The following is a 21,062-nucleotide window of genomic DNA, read 5'->3' on the forward strand; positions in this document are numbered from 1 at the left end:
TTTTCCTGATTTGCAAAAAAAAAAAAATTCAGAATCAACTGCAAAATGCTCATATTTTGCCCTGAACAGTTGAAAACAGTCCTTTTCTTCCTAGTCGTTACAGTTATTCCATCTTTCAATGCAGTGGTATCATTAGAAGTTCAAAATTCATTGTTTAAATTTTGAACCAGCCTTTTGTGTTGACTTCATACCTCCTATCGTAGCATTTGGGGCTATAATAGGATGCCTAGATCTGTTTTTATTTTTATTTTTTTTCGCCCTGTCGCTTCATATTTTTCCTGAAAAAATCCGAGAACCAACAAATTAAATTGGTGTGGCCTCAACTAGAATTTCAAGTTATTGTCACTTATATAAATCAGTATCAGACATAAATCAGTATCTGATTCAGTAATTTAATTCTTAAGTATATGATCTTTATCGTGTGGCCTTTGCCATTTGAAAAACCACTAAAGTGACTAAGGAAAAATTACAGTTTTACACAGTAAATTTGTTATTTTACTCTTTACATATACACAGGTAAATAACTTCTGATGATGCCACTTTTGCAGCTTTTGTGTCAAAACTATAATTTAGTATAAATCTGTTCATTGCTATTTTTATCAATGCTTTACTACTACAGTACTTCATAAATTCTATATAGGCAGATTAATAATTCATCTTGGAAATTCCACCACTACCACATGTGACTGTAAAGTGTAAAGGTCCTGACTACATGGGGAATTATCAGGAAGAGTATGGCTGACACAGTTTGGTTGGAAGAAAACATGTTCAACCACATTACACTAGCAGCTATTGAAAAACATTACATTTCAATTTGCATCATTAGGTGACGTCCGTGACGACCTACTTTGACCTTTGACTAGACTTAAGGTACATGCACAAAATGAAACACCGGTATTTCCGGTTCATTAAAAATGCTCCACCACCACATAAAAGTAGTAAACTGTACATGTATCTGTCCTTTTTTACTATGCCTTGGTCATGTACCATGTTCAGGGCTCGAAATTCATTTTTGGGAATAGGTGCACCCAACCTAAAAAAATTGGGTGCACAAAAATTATTTTAGGTGCACCATGTAAGTAGAATGTCAGCAAAAACTAAATTATGTTTCATTTCTAAAGAAAGGTACTACATGTATAATAATTATATTATTTTTCTGACAATAGAAGAATGTGCTGTGTACTACAATACATTTGACAACTTAACATACGTTAAACGTACGAAAATATTTGGGTACACTGGTGCACCCACAGAAAATAATTGGGTGCACAGCTCCAATTTTGGGTGCACTAATTTAATGGTTTACGGCTATCTATATATCTTTAAAAAAATCTCTGTATTTATTACAAATATCTTAAAGAGTCATAAACCTTTCTATTTTGGGGTTCTGGTAGATATTATCTTCATAACAGGGAATAGGGGACATCTTTCAGGATATCCGTGACAGCTAGGGTCGTCTTTTCTATCCAGGATGTAGCTAGCTAAGCTGCATGTAGCCAACTCAGCTAGGAAGTGTTTCACTTGTAAACATAACTCGTTTCCTGAAATGGCTCGATTGTTGGAATGTCTCTGAATAATACTGAGACGTAGGAAAAAAATGTTATGTTTCCTTTTCCCAACCGACCCTAGAAAATATACCGATCCTAGCTTTTTTGTGTGGACCAAGTTGCAAAGGACATAATATTTTTGAGCCGTTCAACCTTTTCTAACTCCATGATCTGACACCTGAGTAATGAAACGTTGTACAATCAGTTTTCCAACATTAACATTGGAACTACATGTACGTGTATGAGTGTTATCTTGCAAGTTTTACTTTGTTAAACTATAGTATAAGTTGGATCCAGGGCTTTAGCCAGCTCGAAATTTTTTACCGTCAACCCCAGGTCAACCCAATTCGCGAAAAAAAAAATACCGTCAACGCGAAAAAAAAATTCCGTCAATGATTACTTTTAAAGAATGTCTTTCACGATCCGGTGATCGACATCACGCCCTCCCGCACACTTAATGCATTCGGTGTTCTAAATACCCGTCAAGATTGCAGAATAAATAAAAACTACACAACCTGCAATTTTGCAGAATGAAAAAAAAACTACAGTTCTCACAAGGAGACAACGCGCAATGAACAATCCGCTATGCCCTTTGTTTTGATCCGCTCAAATCCCGCCGCGATTCAAGCCGCGGCCATGCAAATGAACCTACTTATGACGTCACAGCCTCCGATTTCCACCGAGCCGGGCCCGAGCGCTGACCGACAGCGGGCGATGTGGCTCAGATCTCCGACGATTTCCTTATTTAGAGCGTTCGGAAGACTTCGGGTAGCAAACAAAATGGCCGACATGTACATGATTTTACTTGTCAGCTTCGCTTCTCTACCGAAATGAGGAAGTTACAACTCCTTTGCGGACTTTAGCGGCCATGAAGTTGACTTGGGGAAGCGCTGAGACGTGATTTCGCTACGGCATAGAGGATTTTGCCGCGGAGGGAGTTACGTGGCCGGCAAAAACTCGCGTGTCAGCGATCCTCCAGAAATCTTTATGCTGACGCTCAAGTCTTCGCGCGAAGGAGGTCTGACGAAGTTTTAGATTAAATAAGGCCACATTGTGTGGATCAATCTCCGTTTTCTTGCGATAGTATGATTATTCAAGTACAGTATATTATTCAAAAACGTTTGATATTTCTTTGTTCGTTGTCACATGTTTATTTATCGTATTGTCATGTACAGTTAGCAGCGTGTGTCTGAGTCGAGCCATTGTTTTATTTTATTCTTATGTGGCCGTTAGCACATGTTGTTTTAACAGACAGCAACATTGAACAATAGAGCCAAGTCAACAGATGTCGGCACGGTCCTTGAAATCAGGTTTCCCGCCGCCGTGCGTTTGGAAAAGACGCCGCGCCGTGGCTCATTCAAATTCGCTAGATTTTTTCCATGTCTTTACCCACGATTTTTGACCGTCAATGTTGACGGTAAGGACTAAAATTTTTACCGTCAGACTGGACAAATTACCGTCAATTGACGGTAAAACGGGCGTTGGCTAAAGCCCTGGTTGGATCACTATATAGAGATCGCCAAAGTCTAAAAAACAAGAAAAAGAAAGATAATCCCTACGTACGGACCCTAATTTTTTCAGGACGGAGACAGGAAACACAACATTTTGTTTCCTAGGCCTTCCAGATGATTCAGAGGATTCCTGGTGATTGGGAATTGTTAACAGTCATCACAGTGAGTAATGGTAAATCACTGAGGGTGACACAATATGCTTTTTTCTAATTAGATATACTCTTCAATAGTAATACAACGGTACTGTAGCTCACTTTCTCTTCATGGTAGCAAAATTTTGTTACCGGTAATGGTACGTTCATGATACAGAGAAAACCGTGTAAACCATGAACATAAAAGTATCAGGAATTACAGTAGTAGTAGTCACAAGTTGTCAGATTTCTTGCAAGTGTCAAATTACAGAAATATTTTCAGTAGAAAAATGATACTATGGTTTTCTGTATCTTCTCCATATTCTATTTCAGGATGTGTAAAATTTCTACCAAAAAAAAACATTTGAACAGGAGTGATCACACCAAATCAATGGTTCAATCAATGACAACAAACTGATGGCCCTGTAATCCCTTCTTCCTATTTACCCCTGAGTTAATTAAATTAATCAGTGTCAAAAGAAATAAAACACTAAACTTCACACAATAGTACAAATGAAGTTTTGTACCCATACTCATACAAAATATTAATAAGTGAAACCAATTTTGCTTGTTTATTGTTTGCATAATCATTATATAACGTTATACACTAGTAATTAGTTATCACATAATGTACATGAATTGTATATGAAAATTTTAAGAAGCCCTGATTCTAAAAAAAAATCAACATGTTATGACTGTGGCTTTAAATACATATTGCTTATTATTCCAGTCTTTTTATGGTAGCATATCAAAAGCTTACCCTATTCTGAACCCAAACTTGCCTAGGGCAATGCCTGACCCTGGGGTTATTTGGGAGCTTGTTTTTATTCCAATTATACAAATTCCAGCAGTGTTATGTTTTTTTACTGTGCCTGGTTGTACTATTTTAGTCAACCTTAGATAATGTCTGTGTGATGTGTTTGTGGAACGCCTCTGAGGGATCTTTTTTTTTTTTTACCTCCTTGAATACACAAGTCTGAAGAATGAATAAACGACTTGTGCTGTTGATTGACAATCCCTGATGTCCTGCAAACAACATCAACTCGCACAGGCTTCCAGACAACTTTTTCTCGTGGTCCTGCTAAGTTTGTTGAGCTATTCCAAGATTTCCCTTAAACCCTTCGCAGAAGACGTGAGTCAGGGACACGTAGGAGGAATGTAGGAACAAGTTGTCGGGTGATTTTTTAGAGGGGAATATCCTACGGAGAGCGAGTTTGTAGTCACCCCTTGGGACAACAACCGCACCCGGGCGTGGCTGCTACATCTGCCCCCCTCCCACCCCTGCTCGGACTACAAAATCACTCGACCCTTCTTTTTCCCTTCCTTGAAAAGGTAGAGATATAATAGCCACATCGTGAACAGAATCCTAACAATGGTGATTTTAATTTGGTACGTCTCTGGGAGGCCTGCTTTTGTTAGGGAGATGACATATTCAAATTTTGGGCGGAGTGTGAAAGGAGTTCAGGTCATTTCGGGCTGTCTCTTGGCTCTGGAGTCGTGAAACTTGTGTCGATTTTTTTGCGTCGTTTGACAAACTGTGTATTTACCGAGGCTTCTCACACGCGTTGAACCGCTAGTATAGAGCATGGGGGTTGTAGGAAGGTTGGTTTCAAGTTGGTAAACGTTCGTAAAAGATGAACTTTGGACAACAAAACAGGAGTCTTCGTAACTGGGCGGGGGACACGACGCGTTGGGCCCGGAATACGAGTTCATTTTGTACTAACGAGGGGGGAGGGGGTTGTTAGGCACAGCATAGGGCTAGAAACCACAGTCCCAAAAACCACTCAACCAAAGCTGAATGTCTGGGAAATACTTGTAAAACTGTAAGAGGAATTTTCTTACCAGTTGGAATTCTCTCCGTCTGTCCCACGCCTCCTGAATCCCCGCATCGGACCACAGCGCCCTGATAGCGGGGCAGTACTCCAAAAACAGGGCAGTGTCTATCTTGATCGTTCCTTCGAATTTCATGACCTGGTCGCAGTACACCTCGTTGCTTGGCTCCTTCATCTTGATACCCAACTTTCTCTGAGCGTCCACGAGCACTTTCATCCCCTTCACGATGTTGTTATACACCGTGGGTCTGTACTCTTTCAGCGCCTCCACGTCGAAATCTTTCCCGTGGATGATTCGCATCTGCTTGAGGAAGGTGGACTTGCCGCTCTCGCCGGCTCCTAACAGCAATATCTTGACTTGTCTGCGTAGATGGACCTTCTCCTTGGCCAGCATCTTGTCGATCTGCTTGGACCGCTGTCTTTGCTCGATGTCTTGCGGATCGCCGCAGCACAGGCCCAGGCAGAACGGAGGGGCCCCGGCCCGGGCCGCAGCCTGCCCAACCCGCACCGCCATCTTGGAACTTTGGACTAGCCTGGGACAGGAGGGGCGGACCACCTACCCGCACAGGGGGGGAGGGACGGGGCATCGACCGGTTTTTTAGTAACACATCTTCTAGTTAGTCTTATTTATTATCCTGTATTTATTTACACCAATGCATTATTTCACTGTTTCAATACTTTGCTGTAGAACCTTTTAAATGTATTTAGGGCAACATATTTTACGTACAGAAGGCACAATTAAGCCGTTGGCAATTCCAACATTTTTTTATCAATAAACCAGTTCTGATTGATTGTTTGTTTCATTGATTGATTGATTGATCAATTGATTTCTAACTGTGATCGAATTAGAATATCCTTAATTTTCATAACGAATATATTATTTTGAAGATTATGGATGTTAGAGGGTATAGTCATTTCATACACACATTATTTTCCCGCGAAAAATTCACGCCAAAAAATTGAGGGAGTGAAACAAGGTTGTAAACTGGTCGTAGCTAGATGGGGTTGATATATAAGTCATTTCGTGAAATGATTGTGAACTGTCTGGTTATATATGTGGGATCGATATTCAGCGAGGACAGAGCCTACGTAATGCTGACGAACATGCACGTACGGTCGCTCAGCGCCCGGCGTTTAAATGTCAAAAGTAATCCTTCGACTTGAGGGAAATGTCATACAAGATTGACGTCTGAACGTTCGTTCTTTCCCGTGTGCTAACTTGATGTGGTTTACCTTGATTTATTAATATTTCCTGTGCTGCGTTTATCACATTTGGCAAGGAAATAATATAAATCATCACTATATAAATAGAAAAGATAACTAGAAAGGTAACATTTGCAAAACATAATGTTTACCTTTGCATATGGTTTGCTCTGTGTAATTCTTACTCAAACACATTCATACATATGGTCAGACAGGAGTCTAAATCCCTCCTGCTATAAAATTGCAACATGATGTAACCCTACAGTGGTTAACGTGGTTACAGACAGTCTGGTTCAGGTCATTGACCTTTTCGGTTTGGCGAAGAAGAAGAGGAGGAAACTGAGCAAAAACAATATGTTTCCCTTCGGTTAACATAATTACTATGAGAGAGGGAGATCATTAAATATTGGAGAGAGTTTTTAAAAATGACTCAAAAGTACCAATCATAAATCGTTCATTTTTATAGGAGCCCGTGAGTAGCTAGTATACGTAAGAGGAAACCCCTACTTATGTCAACCAGGCCACATAATCACCAGATTACTTTACTTCGATGATAAATATGCACAAGTGACCGCATTATTGTAACATGCTGTCCACCCCCGCCCGCGGCCCAAAGTGAAAGATTCCTACACACACGTACGGACGCCTCACCCTTGTGACGTCATGATGGGGAAGTGATCCCGTCGATGGCTTGTTTCCTGAAATAGCCGTGTTGTCATCGTGAAAATACAAGTAGCAAAACTCAGTGGCTTACTGCTATGATGCAAGCTGCATGCCTGTAGCCAGGATTTTGAGGGGGGGGGGTTCTTCCCAAGGTCTATTTATATTAGTTGAACACTCTGTATTAGGCCATGTTGATTTGATTATATGGATGACATCCGCGCGCGCATGAATTTTCAGCCGTTTCCAAAAAAAAAAGTTTTCAACCATACTGTAAATCGTGCAAAACAGTTGCTAAATGAGCAAAAATATACCATAAGTTGCAAGGAAAACATTTAGAAACGATACCAATGTCATAGAATGCCAAAATCAAAGGGAAAAAGACAAAAATGTAAAGAAATGAATTCGAAGAGTAGATTATTCGCCATAACATATTCTGTGCCATTTGTTCAACCTTCATGACCACGTAGATTTCATAGTGAAAGCAACTTTTTTTTTTGCAAAACTTTTTTTTTATTCGCACGCGCGCATCAGTTTTGGGGTTCCCAGAGGATGTCATCCATATAATCAAATCAACGTGGCCTTAGATCAGTAACTAGAACACGTTGTATTAGCTTAGTATAGTATCCTTGTATGTTCCTTATGTATGTTTTCTACATACGTTTGTTATGTGTCTGTTAAGTCTTGACCTGTACCTAGCCCGTCGTGGCATGAATGTACAATAAAGGTATTTCATTTCATTAAAGGGACCAGCGAACCTGGTTTTTTGAGGGGACTTCTAAGGGAAAAATTCAAGTTGAAAATTGAACATTCTGAAATGGAATTTGCTGCATTTTTGAGGGGATTTCTAGGGAAAAATTCAAGTTGAAAACTAAACCTTCTGAAATGGCATTTCCCGCGTTTTAGAGGTTTCCAGAGGAAAAATCAGACATAACTTTCTATTCAACGACAAAGTGAACAGCTTTTTTTACCATTCCAGCCCCGCTGTTGATACAAATCAGTCCATCTTTTGAAGAAAAATCTTGGACCTTTAGATAAAAAGTGAACCTTTGGGCCTTGTGGGGGGTTCGGCTACCTATGGGTATGAGCTCAACCAAGTTAAGCTATGTAGTATGAGCCCACCAGATAGACCTAGTACTAGTCGTAGTGCCTGTAAGCTAGGCTTTCGCCTAATCTGTGGATGGTTTTACTTCGTAGCTACGTAGTTAGAATGTTACGGTACATGTACTAAGTGTGCGCTGGCGCTGTACATGTATTGCAAAGTGGGCACGTAGGCACAATTGATTGATCTAATAGTAATTCTAACCTTTACAAGACGTGCGTATTTAAAAACCAATATATCATCATGTGTATTATCACTGGCCTTGCGGACGATAAGGAAAGAAAAGGGCGACAACTATTCTGACAAACAGCGCATTCATTGATGGAATTCAACCTTTTTCGTACTCTCCAAGCAGAGGTTTGGGGTTATTTTTGGCGTGTTTTCAGGCTTTTTATCGGGGTTTCTCCTCTGCACTGGATTTTTTTTTCCACGGGCCAAAAATAACCCCAAACCTCTGCTTGGAGAGTACCTTTTTCGCATCATTTTTTAAAACTTTTTGCCGCTCTTAATGGCTCTGTTTCTTTTTCCTGAATGTAAACTTATGATAGCGAGGAGGTAATACGGTTTTAATACCACCGTTTTGCATATCATATTAACCATCTGCCCATTAAATATATAACGTTATATATGTCTGTGTGTGTGTGTGTGCTGCTTGTTATATACGTGTGTGTGTGTGTGTGTGTGTGTGTGTGTGTGCTGCTTGTTATATACATGTATATATGTGTGTGTGTGTGTGTGTGTGTGTGATGCAATCAATTTAATTGTTTAATCTTGTGAAAAAAAAGCAACGAAAGTGCCGTTGCCCGAAGAGCAAAAAAAGTACACGTGCTCTGAGCTGGCGTTACAGAATGTGGCGTTGAATGGTGGAGAGAGAAAAGTGTTGCGGCTTGTAGACTTTCACCTCATTGCACCCGAGACTACTGTATTACCTGTGCCTAGATAGAATTGCTACCTGACGGTAAAATACACTACTGTGTCTGTTGAAAAGAGATACCACTAAAAGCCTTCACAAGAACTATTACAAACTGCGTTCAAATCCTCCAATGATAATAATAATAACTGTTCTTGGCTGTACATTTGCAGTAGTATTAAAAGCTAAACTACAATTGACAGACCAACAGAAATCAGTGTATGTCTCTGTACAGTTCAATCCATCGTCGTTTGCCTCTTGCTAAGCCTCTTAGCTTCTACCAGGCTTTGGTAGGTGGCTGGAAAGAGTAGAAATCGGCCAAATAGAGAGATAACATGCCAGGATAGTTGGTCTGCTGGAGAGAACAGTTTGCCAACTCCCCTGGCATGCTATCTCTGGCCGATTTCTACTCTTTCGAAAAATCCCAGCCGCCTCCCGAAGTCTGATAGAGGCTAGGTACAGTTTAGAATCGTCTGTGTATATAATGTACTACAAAGATTACGTTGTTTCATTGTATTCACTCTCATTACCAAATATGTTTTATCTTCCACCCTTTTATAGCACATTTTAACACTGCAACGAAAAAAGTACGTTGTTACCCAGAGCGTCAAACAATTTGTGGCAGGTATAGATAAATCTACATGACTCGGTCTTTAAATACGTGAATAGATGTGTCCGAGCTCGAGCGTGCCAGTCCGCTGATGCTTTCTGCCTCTGATCGACGTAAACTATTTATCACTTCATTTATCACTAGACAGATAAACTGTTTCTGAAGTCGTGGAGATGCCTGCACTTTTGATGAATTCCGCAAGGAGGCCAGTACGTGGACACAATTCTCATCGACCACCTGAGGGGGCATAAAAGAAATAAATCTAGTCAACATTCTTGTAATGTAATCCTTCTCTGAGCCGGTATTAGTCTTAATATACTTGTGACAGTGTGGCAGTGAGTGTGATTCAGTGTGACAGGCTGAATAAAAGTTCTAAATGGGAACTATGCGGCTCCAGATGTCTTACTGAGGGACGACTGTGTGTGCAAGATGTCGGTTAGCTTGAGGAATGAATCCCCTCTACTATATACAGTCTCAAAGTTTGGTGATATTTTAGGTGATGAAAGGATGCATATCACGGTAAAACGTGCAACACGGAAAAAAAATAATATATGCCCCTTTACAGTCGGAATTGAGAGTAATACTAGTAAATACTATAGTAATCAAGCCTCAAAACATCACCCATGCCAGTTCTTGACCACTAGCCTCTGCCAGGCTTCGGGAGGCGGCTGGAAAGAGTAGAAATTGGCCAAATAGAGAGATAACATGCCGAGGGAGTTGGTCCGCTAGAGAGTACATTTGGCCGCACCCGAAAATTTCTACTCTTTTCAGCTGCCTCCCGAAGCCTGGTAGAGGCTACACTCCAGCCCCACCCTGGTACCCACCGGTGATGTCCACTGCTTGACCGGTCATGTAGCTGCTTTCGTCAGAGGCCAGAAATAGGCACAGGTTCGCCACCTCTGGCGGTACGATAGATACAACAAATAGTTGACGTTACAAGACTGTCGACAAAATGCTTGACTATCAAAATCGTAAACAACTGTTTCATTGTACACCAAGACTATTTCCTGAGAAGGGTGAAGGAGGCTATTTACATCAGGGCCCACCACCGTTCACTTAACCGCGACGGGGGCAGACATCGTCTACCAGATACCTTTGAAGCTTTGACCCAGTGTTGACGTCACACTTCAAAGAAGCCACGTGACAAGCCTCACTGGGTCAGTCTACTGAGGAAGACCAGAGTGACTGGTTGAAAGCTCTAGGTGAGAGAATTTTTTTGTGTTGGACCAAAAGGTTCAACTTTATAAACATGTAACTACCAACACAGATGAACTTTCATGATAGTATTATAAAATGCCTCGTATACTGTCTCATAAATATACTGTGAAAAGTCTTTCTCCGTCTTTCAGAAAACAGCAAGAGCTAGCTATATTAATTATCAAGAGTCAGAAATTTATATCAGAAGTTTTTTTATAGTTTTACAGTAGTTAGTATTCTCACCTATGGGGTCACCGTACCGACCTAGTGGAATGGCTTGAATTCTCTGAAATACACAAATTAAAAGTAAAGGTCTCTGTATATGTACCTGAATTTTGTCAGTAATATATTTAACGACTGGTTTCACCTCAAGAACTGTAATTACTTTTTTTATAAATTTTATTATTACAATTCTCCACATACATGGAAGGCATGGTGGAACAGGTGGACCTAAGCACACCTTTTCAAGGCCACCATGCCGACAAATAAATGGTCATACAAATACATAGAATTAGAAACGTTATATACATGACATTATAATTTAAAACACAATATTGAGTAAAATTAACTTGCCATGTATACGAATATCACAGCAAGGCATGTTAAGTAGAAGTAGTCGAATTATCATGACAATGACAATGGCCTTCATTGCATATTCACGGACAAATGCACTATATACTAGTATGTTACATAACTGGAGTACAAGGGTAGGAGAAAGAATTACTATGTTACGTCTATATCTACAAGGTCTCTTTTCTCTTTTCAAAACACGCGTAGACAAATTTCCCGATTTTGTTTTCAATTACGTAGTTTCTAGATGACGTAATATGCTTGAATCGAATTTTTCTTTTGGTGTTTGAAGTGCCCCTTCACTCCGGGAAATGTTGAACTTCCCCCCACCTCTCATACACACACACACACACGTACACACACATACACATGTCTCTCCCGGCCCACACGTACACAAACACACACACACACACACACACACACACACACACACGTATACAAACATACCTTTGGCATTTCCTCCTCGGGTACGAAGTCCTGTTGTTGTAACGGAGTAGTAATGGCACCGGGGTTAACGACATTGCACCGAATATTATATCTGTGATCAATTACAAAGATGAAAATTTGTAGTCATAGATTGAATGTAGAAATAGGAAAATATAAAAAAAAAATCCCCCGCGACCAGAGGTTTGTCCATTCTGTCCTAATGATAACAAAATCATGTATTTATCATGTATTGTCCACTATATGATGATAAACGCACAAAGCTGTTCAATCTTCTGTCTGCTTGCTTAACGGAATTTGTTACATTTTATGCTAGAGATAATTTCAATTTCATTCTAGAAGGTATAGATTCTACAATAACCCTTACTGTGTACAAATATATCAAAGAATGTTTAGACCTTAGAACAAGTTTAAGTTGATTCATCTATTGCCTTGTAGTACGTAGGTCAATTTTGTTGTACTCACGTATATGTCTGTATGTCTAAATGTAGTTAAAGACATTACGAAAGTCGCTGTACTTTTCTTGTGTCAATAAAGTTCCTTGTATATCTGTGACAAAGCAAAGGGAGGCTAATACATGCATTGAACCATATGGGTTCTTCTGTAGATCGTCAGAGGAAGAATTTGACTTTTCGACAATAATTTTGCACAATAAGATTTTTGTTAATGCATTAGATCGCAAATTCTCAGGCACACATTTTTCAAAGAAGCAGAATTTGAGTACTAGTTAAGCATATTAATCAAATATCTCTAAGAATACAGGATCGAATATCAAAACTTACTTTGCCAATTCCAGTGCAACCGACTTGGTCAACGATACCACACCACCTTTACTTGCAGCGTAGTGAGAGTGAAATGCTGAACCCTTAGGAAACAAAATTGTTTTTAGACAAAATTGTGAATATCTCATTCTTGAAATGGCATCCGGATACAATTAGTAACTATCAAACGACAATTTTTGGTATAAGTGCTCTGTTAGAAATCAAACCCACTGATTTAAGCTAACGTTATAGTTGAAGTTACCCGAACATGCGCGGAACACATTTTCTTTCATTCAGAAAACAGTAATAAATACAAATGAAAGGACACAGACGAAGTGACTACCAACTCATTGATTTGGTAGTCACGCGCATGAATTTTCGGCCGTTTTCAACCATACAAAACAGTTTCAAAATTGGCAAATATATACCGTAAGTTGCTCCAGAAACATTGGAAAACGATACCAACGTCGTAGTATGCCAAAATCAAACGAAAAAGACGAAAATGTACAGAAATGAATTTGAAGAGTAGATCATTCGCCATACCATACCCAGTGTCATTTGTTCCCTTCATGACCACGTAGATTTCATAATGAAAGCAACTTTTTTGGCCAAACTTTTTTTATTCGCACGCTTCAAGTTAAACGTTTGGGGTTCCAAGGGGATGTCATCCATATCCAAAGCTTTAGATAAAAGAAATCATACCATATCCGATTCAACCAACTGATGTACACTCTAGTTTGTACAGCCATATATAGAACTCAAGACATGTACATTATCATGTAAGCCATGCTCCATATGTATACATGTTCTATATTACCTTTTTGAAATAGTATAATGTTATTTGCGATACATAGAACTTGTAGGTATCACTGTAGACGTGAGAGTAGATGTTAGCTAGATATGTAGTACTGAAGAGTTTGCCATGCATTGTACCCGTTACAATTGTTGTGCAATAAAGTTTGACTTGACTTGACTATAATCAAATCGGCATAGCCTTAAAGCCGTACTATAGTACTAACCTGTGCTGCTCTAAGACTGCCCATGGTTATAATAGACCCTCCTGCTATCTTGTTCTCCACCATCAACCGAGAGAACGCCTGGACCACCAGGAATGTTCCCTGTTCAAACATGAGCAACTAAACATTAAATCTTATATATATAAAAATATCTGAAAATTACAAACATTCGACACAGAACAGCCATCACAGAACTCCGGATACGTTCACACAAACTCCACATAGAAAAAGGCAGACACAACGTTAACCGCATTCCTCTAGAGCAAAGGATTTGCCAATTTTGCGATTTAGATAAGATTGAGGATGAGTATCATTTTGTAGTCGATTGTACGTTATATAGTAATGAGAGAGATTCCCTATATTCTTATATAATAGATAAGTTCCCCAGCTTTGGACATTTAAATGAATCAGAAAAATTCATATTTCTTATGAAACTTGACAAACCATGTATCACTAGTCCTATATGCTCGTACATCTATAACTGCGTCAAAAAGCGAGAAGAAGTCGAACAATGTAAATAGTAGATCACATTAGTATGTATAGTTTAAGTATCATTGCTGTATCCTTTTTCCTTTTCTATTCATGACCTGTACTTAGCTTGTAAGAGCGTAAACGTACAATAAAGGTCTTTCATTCATTCATTCATTCATTCATTCATTCATTCATTCATTCATTCATTCATTCATTCATTCATTCATCCATTCATTCATTCATTCATTAATGCTATATCAACACCACAAAGCTTGTGTCAATACCACGAAGTTCACACATGTTTAGACTCAGTTCCGTAAGTTGGAAGTTAAAGCCACACTAAAATTCTAGGAAAGGAGGAACCTCCATGTGTAACAAAGACCTTGCAACATTTGCTCATTGACTAGTTTCCGAAAATAGTTTCATCAGGTTGGTAAAATATAGGATACAGGAGTTTTCTTTTGACAACTAGTATTACGCTACTCTCCAACGTACTACAACAGCATTATGGTAATACTAGTATACTTCCGAGTCATCCAACTTTTGATCGTGTCTAGTCTACTGTGTCGGGCGGATGGAGCTTACAGTTTCACCGCCTCTGTGCCTACAGACGTCCCGCCTGGCACAGACGTTGTCAGCCTCCAGAGTTTCATGGAAAAGACGGAGAAATTTGCGGAACTTCCGTGTGTTATAGTGAACGGGGACCCATACAGCCGGTTCGACGTCACTACGAACTGTACCGTTGTGGTCGCCAGGCCGCTTGATTCGACCGTACAGTCGGAGTATCTGCTTAAAATTCGTGTTCGACGACTTAAAAATCGTGGTAACGCTGTTGTCCGTCTGAAAGTAAACGTAACGGACGTTTCGGGCTATCCACCTGTGTACCACGAGACGTGTGAAACGCCGGTCAGAATTTCAGAGGAAGGGACAGACGGATTTCTCTTCAGTCTCTTTGCATCAGGGGAAGGTGAGATGGCTTCAGGAGACGTTGTGTATTTTAAAGAGACGCTGAACAGGCCACAGGAAAACTGGAACATGGAAGACCCAAAGTTTCTCGTCCTGACGGGGAACGCGTGCCAGTTTAGTATAGCTGTTAATGTCCGTAATGTGAATGACATGAGAGTTGCAGCTGAAATATTTCAATCATACGCCGTCAACGATACCTTTAAAGTGTTCTGTCGAGCAGAGTTCGACCAAACTGTTTCCTTCCAGCTCCAGCTCTTTAATATTCGTGGCGACCACACCAGCGCGCTAGATCCTCTTGAACAAGTCGTCCCTAACTTCATGACAGAACTTCAGAATCCTCTTTTGGTCTATCTTATTTCTGTAGCGTATCCAACGACGCGCCCGACGCGTTTTAACTGCGACATTCCGCCTTTAGTACGTCCGATGAAGTTTAACAGCGATCTCGATTCAGCCGCTGTGAAACATCTACACAGGTTCTCTGCCGCTGTCAATCCTGTGGGCTGTGTACGCGGCAGGTACGGTCCTTTTTGCGACAAGACCTGCATCTGTAAAAACGGCGCCCGCTGCCACGGTTTCAACGGCGCTTGCAAATGTACGGCCGGGTGGCAGGGCGTCGCCTGCGACATCCCCAAGCCTGGCGTATCCGCAACAACGACTCCTAGCGACCCTTCTGATATCTACATCTCCGCTAACGTCACCGTTCACTGCCAAGCCAATCACCTCGACGCCACGAAGCTGTTACTTCGACTTCCAAACGGATCTGAGATTGTTAGCCACGGTGCAGGTCAACTAGACAAAACTATACTCAACATACAATCAAAACACAGCGGCCCGTATGCATGCCTTGTTCAGGACACACGTGGAAGAGTCTACAATGCTTCGATTGTGTTGAACGTTACTAACTGTCCGCCCGGTAGAAAAGGTAAACTCTGTGATGAAAGGTGTGGTTGCCTACAAGGTGCCAGCTGTGACCGGTGGGCCGGTTGTGTCTGTCCGCCGGGATGGACTGGAAACAAGTGCGAGACAAAATGTCTGCACGGTACGTACGGTAAAGATTGCCACAAGTCCTGTAGCTGCCAAAACGGGGCGATTTGTAGCCACAGCGACGGTGAGTGTACTTGTACAGCCGGTTGGTATGGATCGAACTGTACCGTACCCTGTCCCAAGTACAGGTACGGACTGAAATGCCAACAAACTTGCACCTGTGAGAACGACGCTGTATGCGACAACGTGGACGGCAGATGCACTTGCATGGCGCCGTGGACAGGGAAGAACTGTGACGAGAAACAACCAACGGAGCCGTTGGTCGAAAGCCTTGTCGCTGTAGGCTGTCTGATTGTACTGGTTGTTTTTATAGCGACCATACTTTACAAGAAGAAACTACTGTGTGGACTTGAACCAGGAACAGACGAAGACACTGAAGCTCTTCTACAGATGCAGCAGGTAACGTGAAAACTGGTCACTTTTATGTGAAAATGCACTTTAAATTTGTAAATTCTTGTAGACTTCAGTCGAATGTCTATCAAAGATAGAAAGAAAAATACAATGAAACATCAGAGGAAAACCTTAAACCAGTGAACATTAAATGGCCTCCAGTAAGAATTTGGAATGCAAACTTTTATATTGTAAACTTTTATATTGTAAACTTTTATATTGTAAACTTAAACTTGTAAAATGTATATTCCAAAAGGGCTGGCGATCATTTAAATTTCACCGAGGCGTCATTTGAAAAGTGCATGTGCATGTTTCCCTCTGTTCTAAACTTCACCAACTAGTGTCATGTTTAATCTCTAAAATAGAAGTTGTTATTGAATTATCACGAAAGTTCATCTGTGTTGGTATTTACATATTTAAAGTTAAAACTTAAAGTCCATCTAACACAAAAAAAGTTGTCTCACCTAGAGCTTTCGACCAGTCACTCTGGTCTTCCTCAGTAGACTGACCCAGTGAGGCTTGTCACGTGGCTTCTTTGTTGACGTCACACTTCAAAGAAGCCACGTGGCAAGCCTCACTGGGTCAGTCTACTGAGGAAGACCAGACTGACTGGTCGAAACTTCTAGGTGAAAGAACTTAATTTTTTGTCTATTTACTTCATGATTCAGCGCAAAACAAGGCTCATGAGAGCCACTCAAAATGTTTTGGGTCACTCTACAGCCAGTGAGGACAGATGTTTGTTGACCTTAGACTTGAAAAGTTAAAGGTTATAGCCATATGGGAAACAATTACGTGGTAGCTTATTCCATAGTGATGTTGTTCTAGGAAATAAGCTTTCAGTGTGGAACTTCCTCCTAAGAGGTGGTGAATGGAGGAAGCTAAGAAAGGGTGATTTGCTTCAGTGGAAGAGGCAAGACGTGTCCAATTGTGTTGGATCTAAAGTTTTAACCTTAGACATGTTACTGAATTGTATGAAATAGCCACAAGCACATAATTGCGAGTTTGATACAAAGTTGTTTTTTTGCCAGTATCTATATGGATACACTCAGCTATGTTTGAAACATTGAATCCGTTCAGGTGGAAGCAGACCTGGCACAGACCGTGAGGCCAGGCTGGCTCAGCCGCTGGGAGACGACGTCCAGCCGAGACCTCACCCTCGGTGCCCTGGTAGGATGGGGGATGTTCGGGCACGTCATACAGGGAACACTGCGGTCTTCTGCCGGAGAAAACACCAGCGTGGCCGCAAAGACGGTCCGCAGAACAGACGCGCAGTGCCACCGCAACTTCTACCGGGAGGCGGCCGTCCTGGTAGCCGTGCACGAGGACCAACATCACAGCAACGTTCGCTCCAACATCATACAGTTACTCGGGCTTATAAACGAGCCCTCGCATAAGTACATTCTCTTGGAATACGCTTCTAAAGGGAGTCTTTTGCGTCTGTTACAACAAGCACGAAGGCAAGATGGGGCGAGGTCGTTCCTTCGCTATCTCCGCTATGGCATACACGTTGCCCGAGCTCTTCAGGAGCTTCAACGCCTGGCGATCACACACTGCGACGTGGCGGCTCGGAACGTTCTCATCACCGCCGACGACGTGGCCAAGTTGGCTGACTTTGGATTGGCACGAGATGAGCACCACGTGTACGATACCATCCAGTACGTCGCTGATGATGCACAACCCGACAAGAGAGGAGGAGAGCTTGCGGGAAACCTAGAAAGACACCCGCTGAATTGGATGTCTCTGGAGTCTTTGGAGACCGGGCAGTACACCTGTGAGAGCGACGTGTGGTCCTTCGGCGTGCTGCTGTGGGAGATCGCCACGCTAGGGCGGGAACCGCGCTACCCTGGAACCGTCAACAACAGACCGAGCTGCCGCCAACTCGCACAGACACTCCGGAGGGGAATCCGGCTTAGACGGCCTCCGGAATGTTCCGGATTGATGTATGACGTCATGAGCTCGTGTTGGCGGGAAAATCCGTCTGCAAGACCGGACGCGGAGGAGGTGGAGACGCGAATCCTGCGACTGAACTTGTCTTTTGAGATGGAAACAGCGGTGTAGGACTTTCCCAACAATCTTTGAGCTATTGAATTAGAACTATACTACATGAGCTGAAGTGGATACGTACGTGTTTCGTTCAGGTTTAGCGTAAAGAAGTAAATACAACGTGTACAGAAAAGACTTCAACAAAGGGCGAAATAAGCTTCCTTCGCAGACTTGTGTGGCGGCAGCGGCGTTAATGTTTTTTTTTTTGGGGGGGGGGGCTGATATGCGATTTTTACACGGGTTGACTGGGCAAAATGATATAAAGCATTTATCAATCGACCACGAGATTTATTATGTTTACCGAAGGAAAACATGTTTTTGCTACGTTTCCGATTCTTCTCCAAACCAAAAAGGTCAATGACCTGAACCAGACTGTCTGTTACCATGGTAACTAGTGTTGGGTTACATCATGTTGCAATTTTATAGCAGGAGGGATTTAGACTCCTGTCTGACCATATATATGAATGCGTTTGAGTTAAGGGTTAATGACCCGCCACGAGGTGAATATGGTGTGATAAAGCCTTGTCAGTTGCTATAACCACCGAATAAAGCCACCAAGTGAGCGCAGCATATTCACCAAGAAAGGGCGGGCCATTAACGCTATTATCATATAGCTTACCACGATAGCCTATCCAAACTGATGATGTAGTTATAAGAGTGACACAATAATAATTAACAGAGCAGACTATATACGAAAGAAAACATTATGCAAATGTTACCTTTCTAGTATTGACTACTAGTACCAGAGACATGTTCTACTACGTACACCTGACCTTGAGACTGACGTTGACGATCCTGTCGAACGTCTCCTCGTCCATGTCCAGGAAGGCCGTGTGCGTCTGGACGCCTTGTGACGCCAGGACGACGTCAGGGACGACGCTGTAATCCGCACGGACGGACTCCACCTTTACACAGCGGGGCATCGATGTTAGAGGAACATCCACATACACAAACGAATTGTTCTACCCCACACTCCTTTACAATAGGCTGAACGAATAGTAGAAATAGGAGAAAGGGGGATATAATAAAGAAGATTAGAAGATCACCAAAAGACTACATTTCTACTAAGATCACAAAACCCACTAATTATGCAAGTCGAACCCCTTAATAGCTAGAGTAGTAGTAGAAGTAGAGGTTTTTCCAGACAGATTGTTACCTGTCTCCTGTTTCTGTATACTTGACTGTACAAGCAATTAGCATTCGGGCATGATTTTGCAAATAAACATCAATAAAAGGTAAATAACCTGCCCCGAGGTGAATATGGTAAGATAATCCCTAGTCAGACGCAATAACCACCGAATAAACCGAACAGTGAGCGAAACTGTTTAGAGCATTATCGGAGGTGTCTATAATATTGCATATATATAAAACAACTATGTTTAAGAAAAGTTAAGAAAGGTTAATGACTTGCAACTCTCAACATATTGATCGTAAATGTACGCAATGAGAATACTAACATGCGTTTCAACTACAAATATTCGTCTATATAATTTATGAGATTCTACAGACTAAGGCCCGATTTAGACTAGAAACGCTTAAGGGGTTTTGGCCAGGGAAACGTTTCGGAACGGTTAACCGTTCCCGGTCTAAAGAGGAAAAAACGGTTTGTTATGGGTTTTCGCGGACCGTTTCCGAAAACCACCTCCATCGTGGTTTTCGACCGTTTCAGAACCCTTCAGCGGGGGGCCCGAAACGCTTTTTGCTAGGTCTAAAGACAAAGGGTTTCTTGAAACGGTAAACCAGGTCACATGTCATATGCTAATCACATGCTAATAAGCCCGCGCACGTCCATTATCTGGTAGATTCGCGCCATATTTGATTGTGTCCATTTTCGCCATTTTATATCGTGTATTTCTCGAATTTTTGTTATCCTTTACGTCTGGAGGGATGGCAGAAGGCCAGGGGAGGGTCTGGACCCAAGATGAGACCCGCTTCTTGATCATCTTGTGGGCCAATCAAACTATACAATCCCGCTTGGAGACCTCGCGTAATAGGGAGGGCATACAGATGCTTGTGGACGGGCTGGCGGCTGAGGGGTATTTATGCACCCCAAAGCAGGTTCGGGCGAAGTTCAAGGCCCTGAAACACAAGTATCGTAAGGCCAATGAGGCAAACCGTAGAAGTGGTTCGGGGAGGTCATCATAGGTCACTGTGGGTCAGAAACATCCTGCGCCACGGGCGGCCCGAAACACTTCCGCCCCTGTGTCTAAAGACGAACCGTTTTCTGTGGCGAAACGTTTCGTACCGTTTCGAAACGGTATACCGTTTCTAGTCTAAATCGGGCCTAAGAAACACTTAGCGTAATACTATAATAGTATAGTCAATGCAGATATTAAAGGAGGTTATATGGACATCTCCTCGGTGCAGATACGTATACGTACCAGTCTTGATACTGCAGCCGCTGACGTCACATCTGTTACGTAAGACCTGTGTGAATACAGGCCGCGTTTCTGTAGAGATTGTACCGTCTCCTCCGCACCTGTTGGTCATGGTATGTCACATTAGGCAACAGAAAGTAATTTTTATGGACGACATAGATCTACGCGCGCATAAATTTCGCCTGATTTCGAAAAAGCAACAAAACATTTTGTTGCCCTTTGACGGTGGACTGGCCAACATTACAAAAGTTAATATATATATATATATATATATAT

At 41.6% G+C, this 21,062-nt stretch overlaps 2 protein-coding genes across 2 annotated transcripts in view; both read right to left on the bottom strand.

Annotated features, from left to right (window-relative positions):
• LOC109483923 (guanine nucleotide-binding protein subunit alpha-13-like) overlaps positions 1–5,556 on the bottom strand; it is a 43,591-nt gene extending 38,035 nt beyond the window's left edge. The window contains exon 1 of the mRNA XM_019787064.1: positions 5,032–5,556. Coding sequence (XP_019642623.1) covers positions 5,032–5,535 — 504 coding nt within the window. The 5' untranslated portion in view covers positions 5,536–5,556. The remainder of the gene's footprint in view (positions 1–5,031) is intronic.
• Positions 5,557–9,336: 3,780 nt separating this feature from the next.
• Positions 9,337–21,062, bottom strand: part of LOC109483936 (estradiol 17-beta-dehydrogenase 8-like) — a 14,004-nt gene continuing 2,278 nt past the window's right edge. Inside the window, exons 3-10 of the mRNA XM_019787077.1 lie at positions 20,790–20,887; positions 19,182–19,313; positions 13,498–13,596; positions 12,500–12,582; positions 11,721–11,811; positions 10,947–10,989; positions 10,331–10,405; positions 9,337–9,743 (exon numbers count right to left, since the gene is read on the bottom strand). Coding sequence (XP_019642636.1) covers positions 9,733–9,743; positions 10,331–10,405; positions 10,947–10,989; positions 11,721–11,811; positions 12,500–12,582; positions 13,498–13,596; positions 19,182–19,313; positions 20,790–20,887 — 632 coding nt within the window. The 3' untranslated portion in view covers positions 9,337–9,732. The remainder of the gene's footprint in view (positions 9,744–10,330; positions 10,406–10,946; positions 10,990–11,720; positions 11,812–12,499; positions 12,583–13,497; positions 13,597–19,181; positions 19,314–20,789; positions 20,888–21,062) is intronic.

This window comes from Branchiostoma belcheri, unplaced genomic scaffold (assembly GCF_001625305.1).
Source record: "Branchiostoma belcheri isolate BF01 breed outbred unplaced genomic scaffold, Haploidv18h27 scaffold67, whole genome shotgun sequence".
Lineage (NCBI taxonomy): Eukaryota > Metazoa > Chordata > Leptocardii > Amphioxiformes > Branchiostomatidae > Branchiostoma > Branchiostoma belcheri.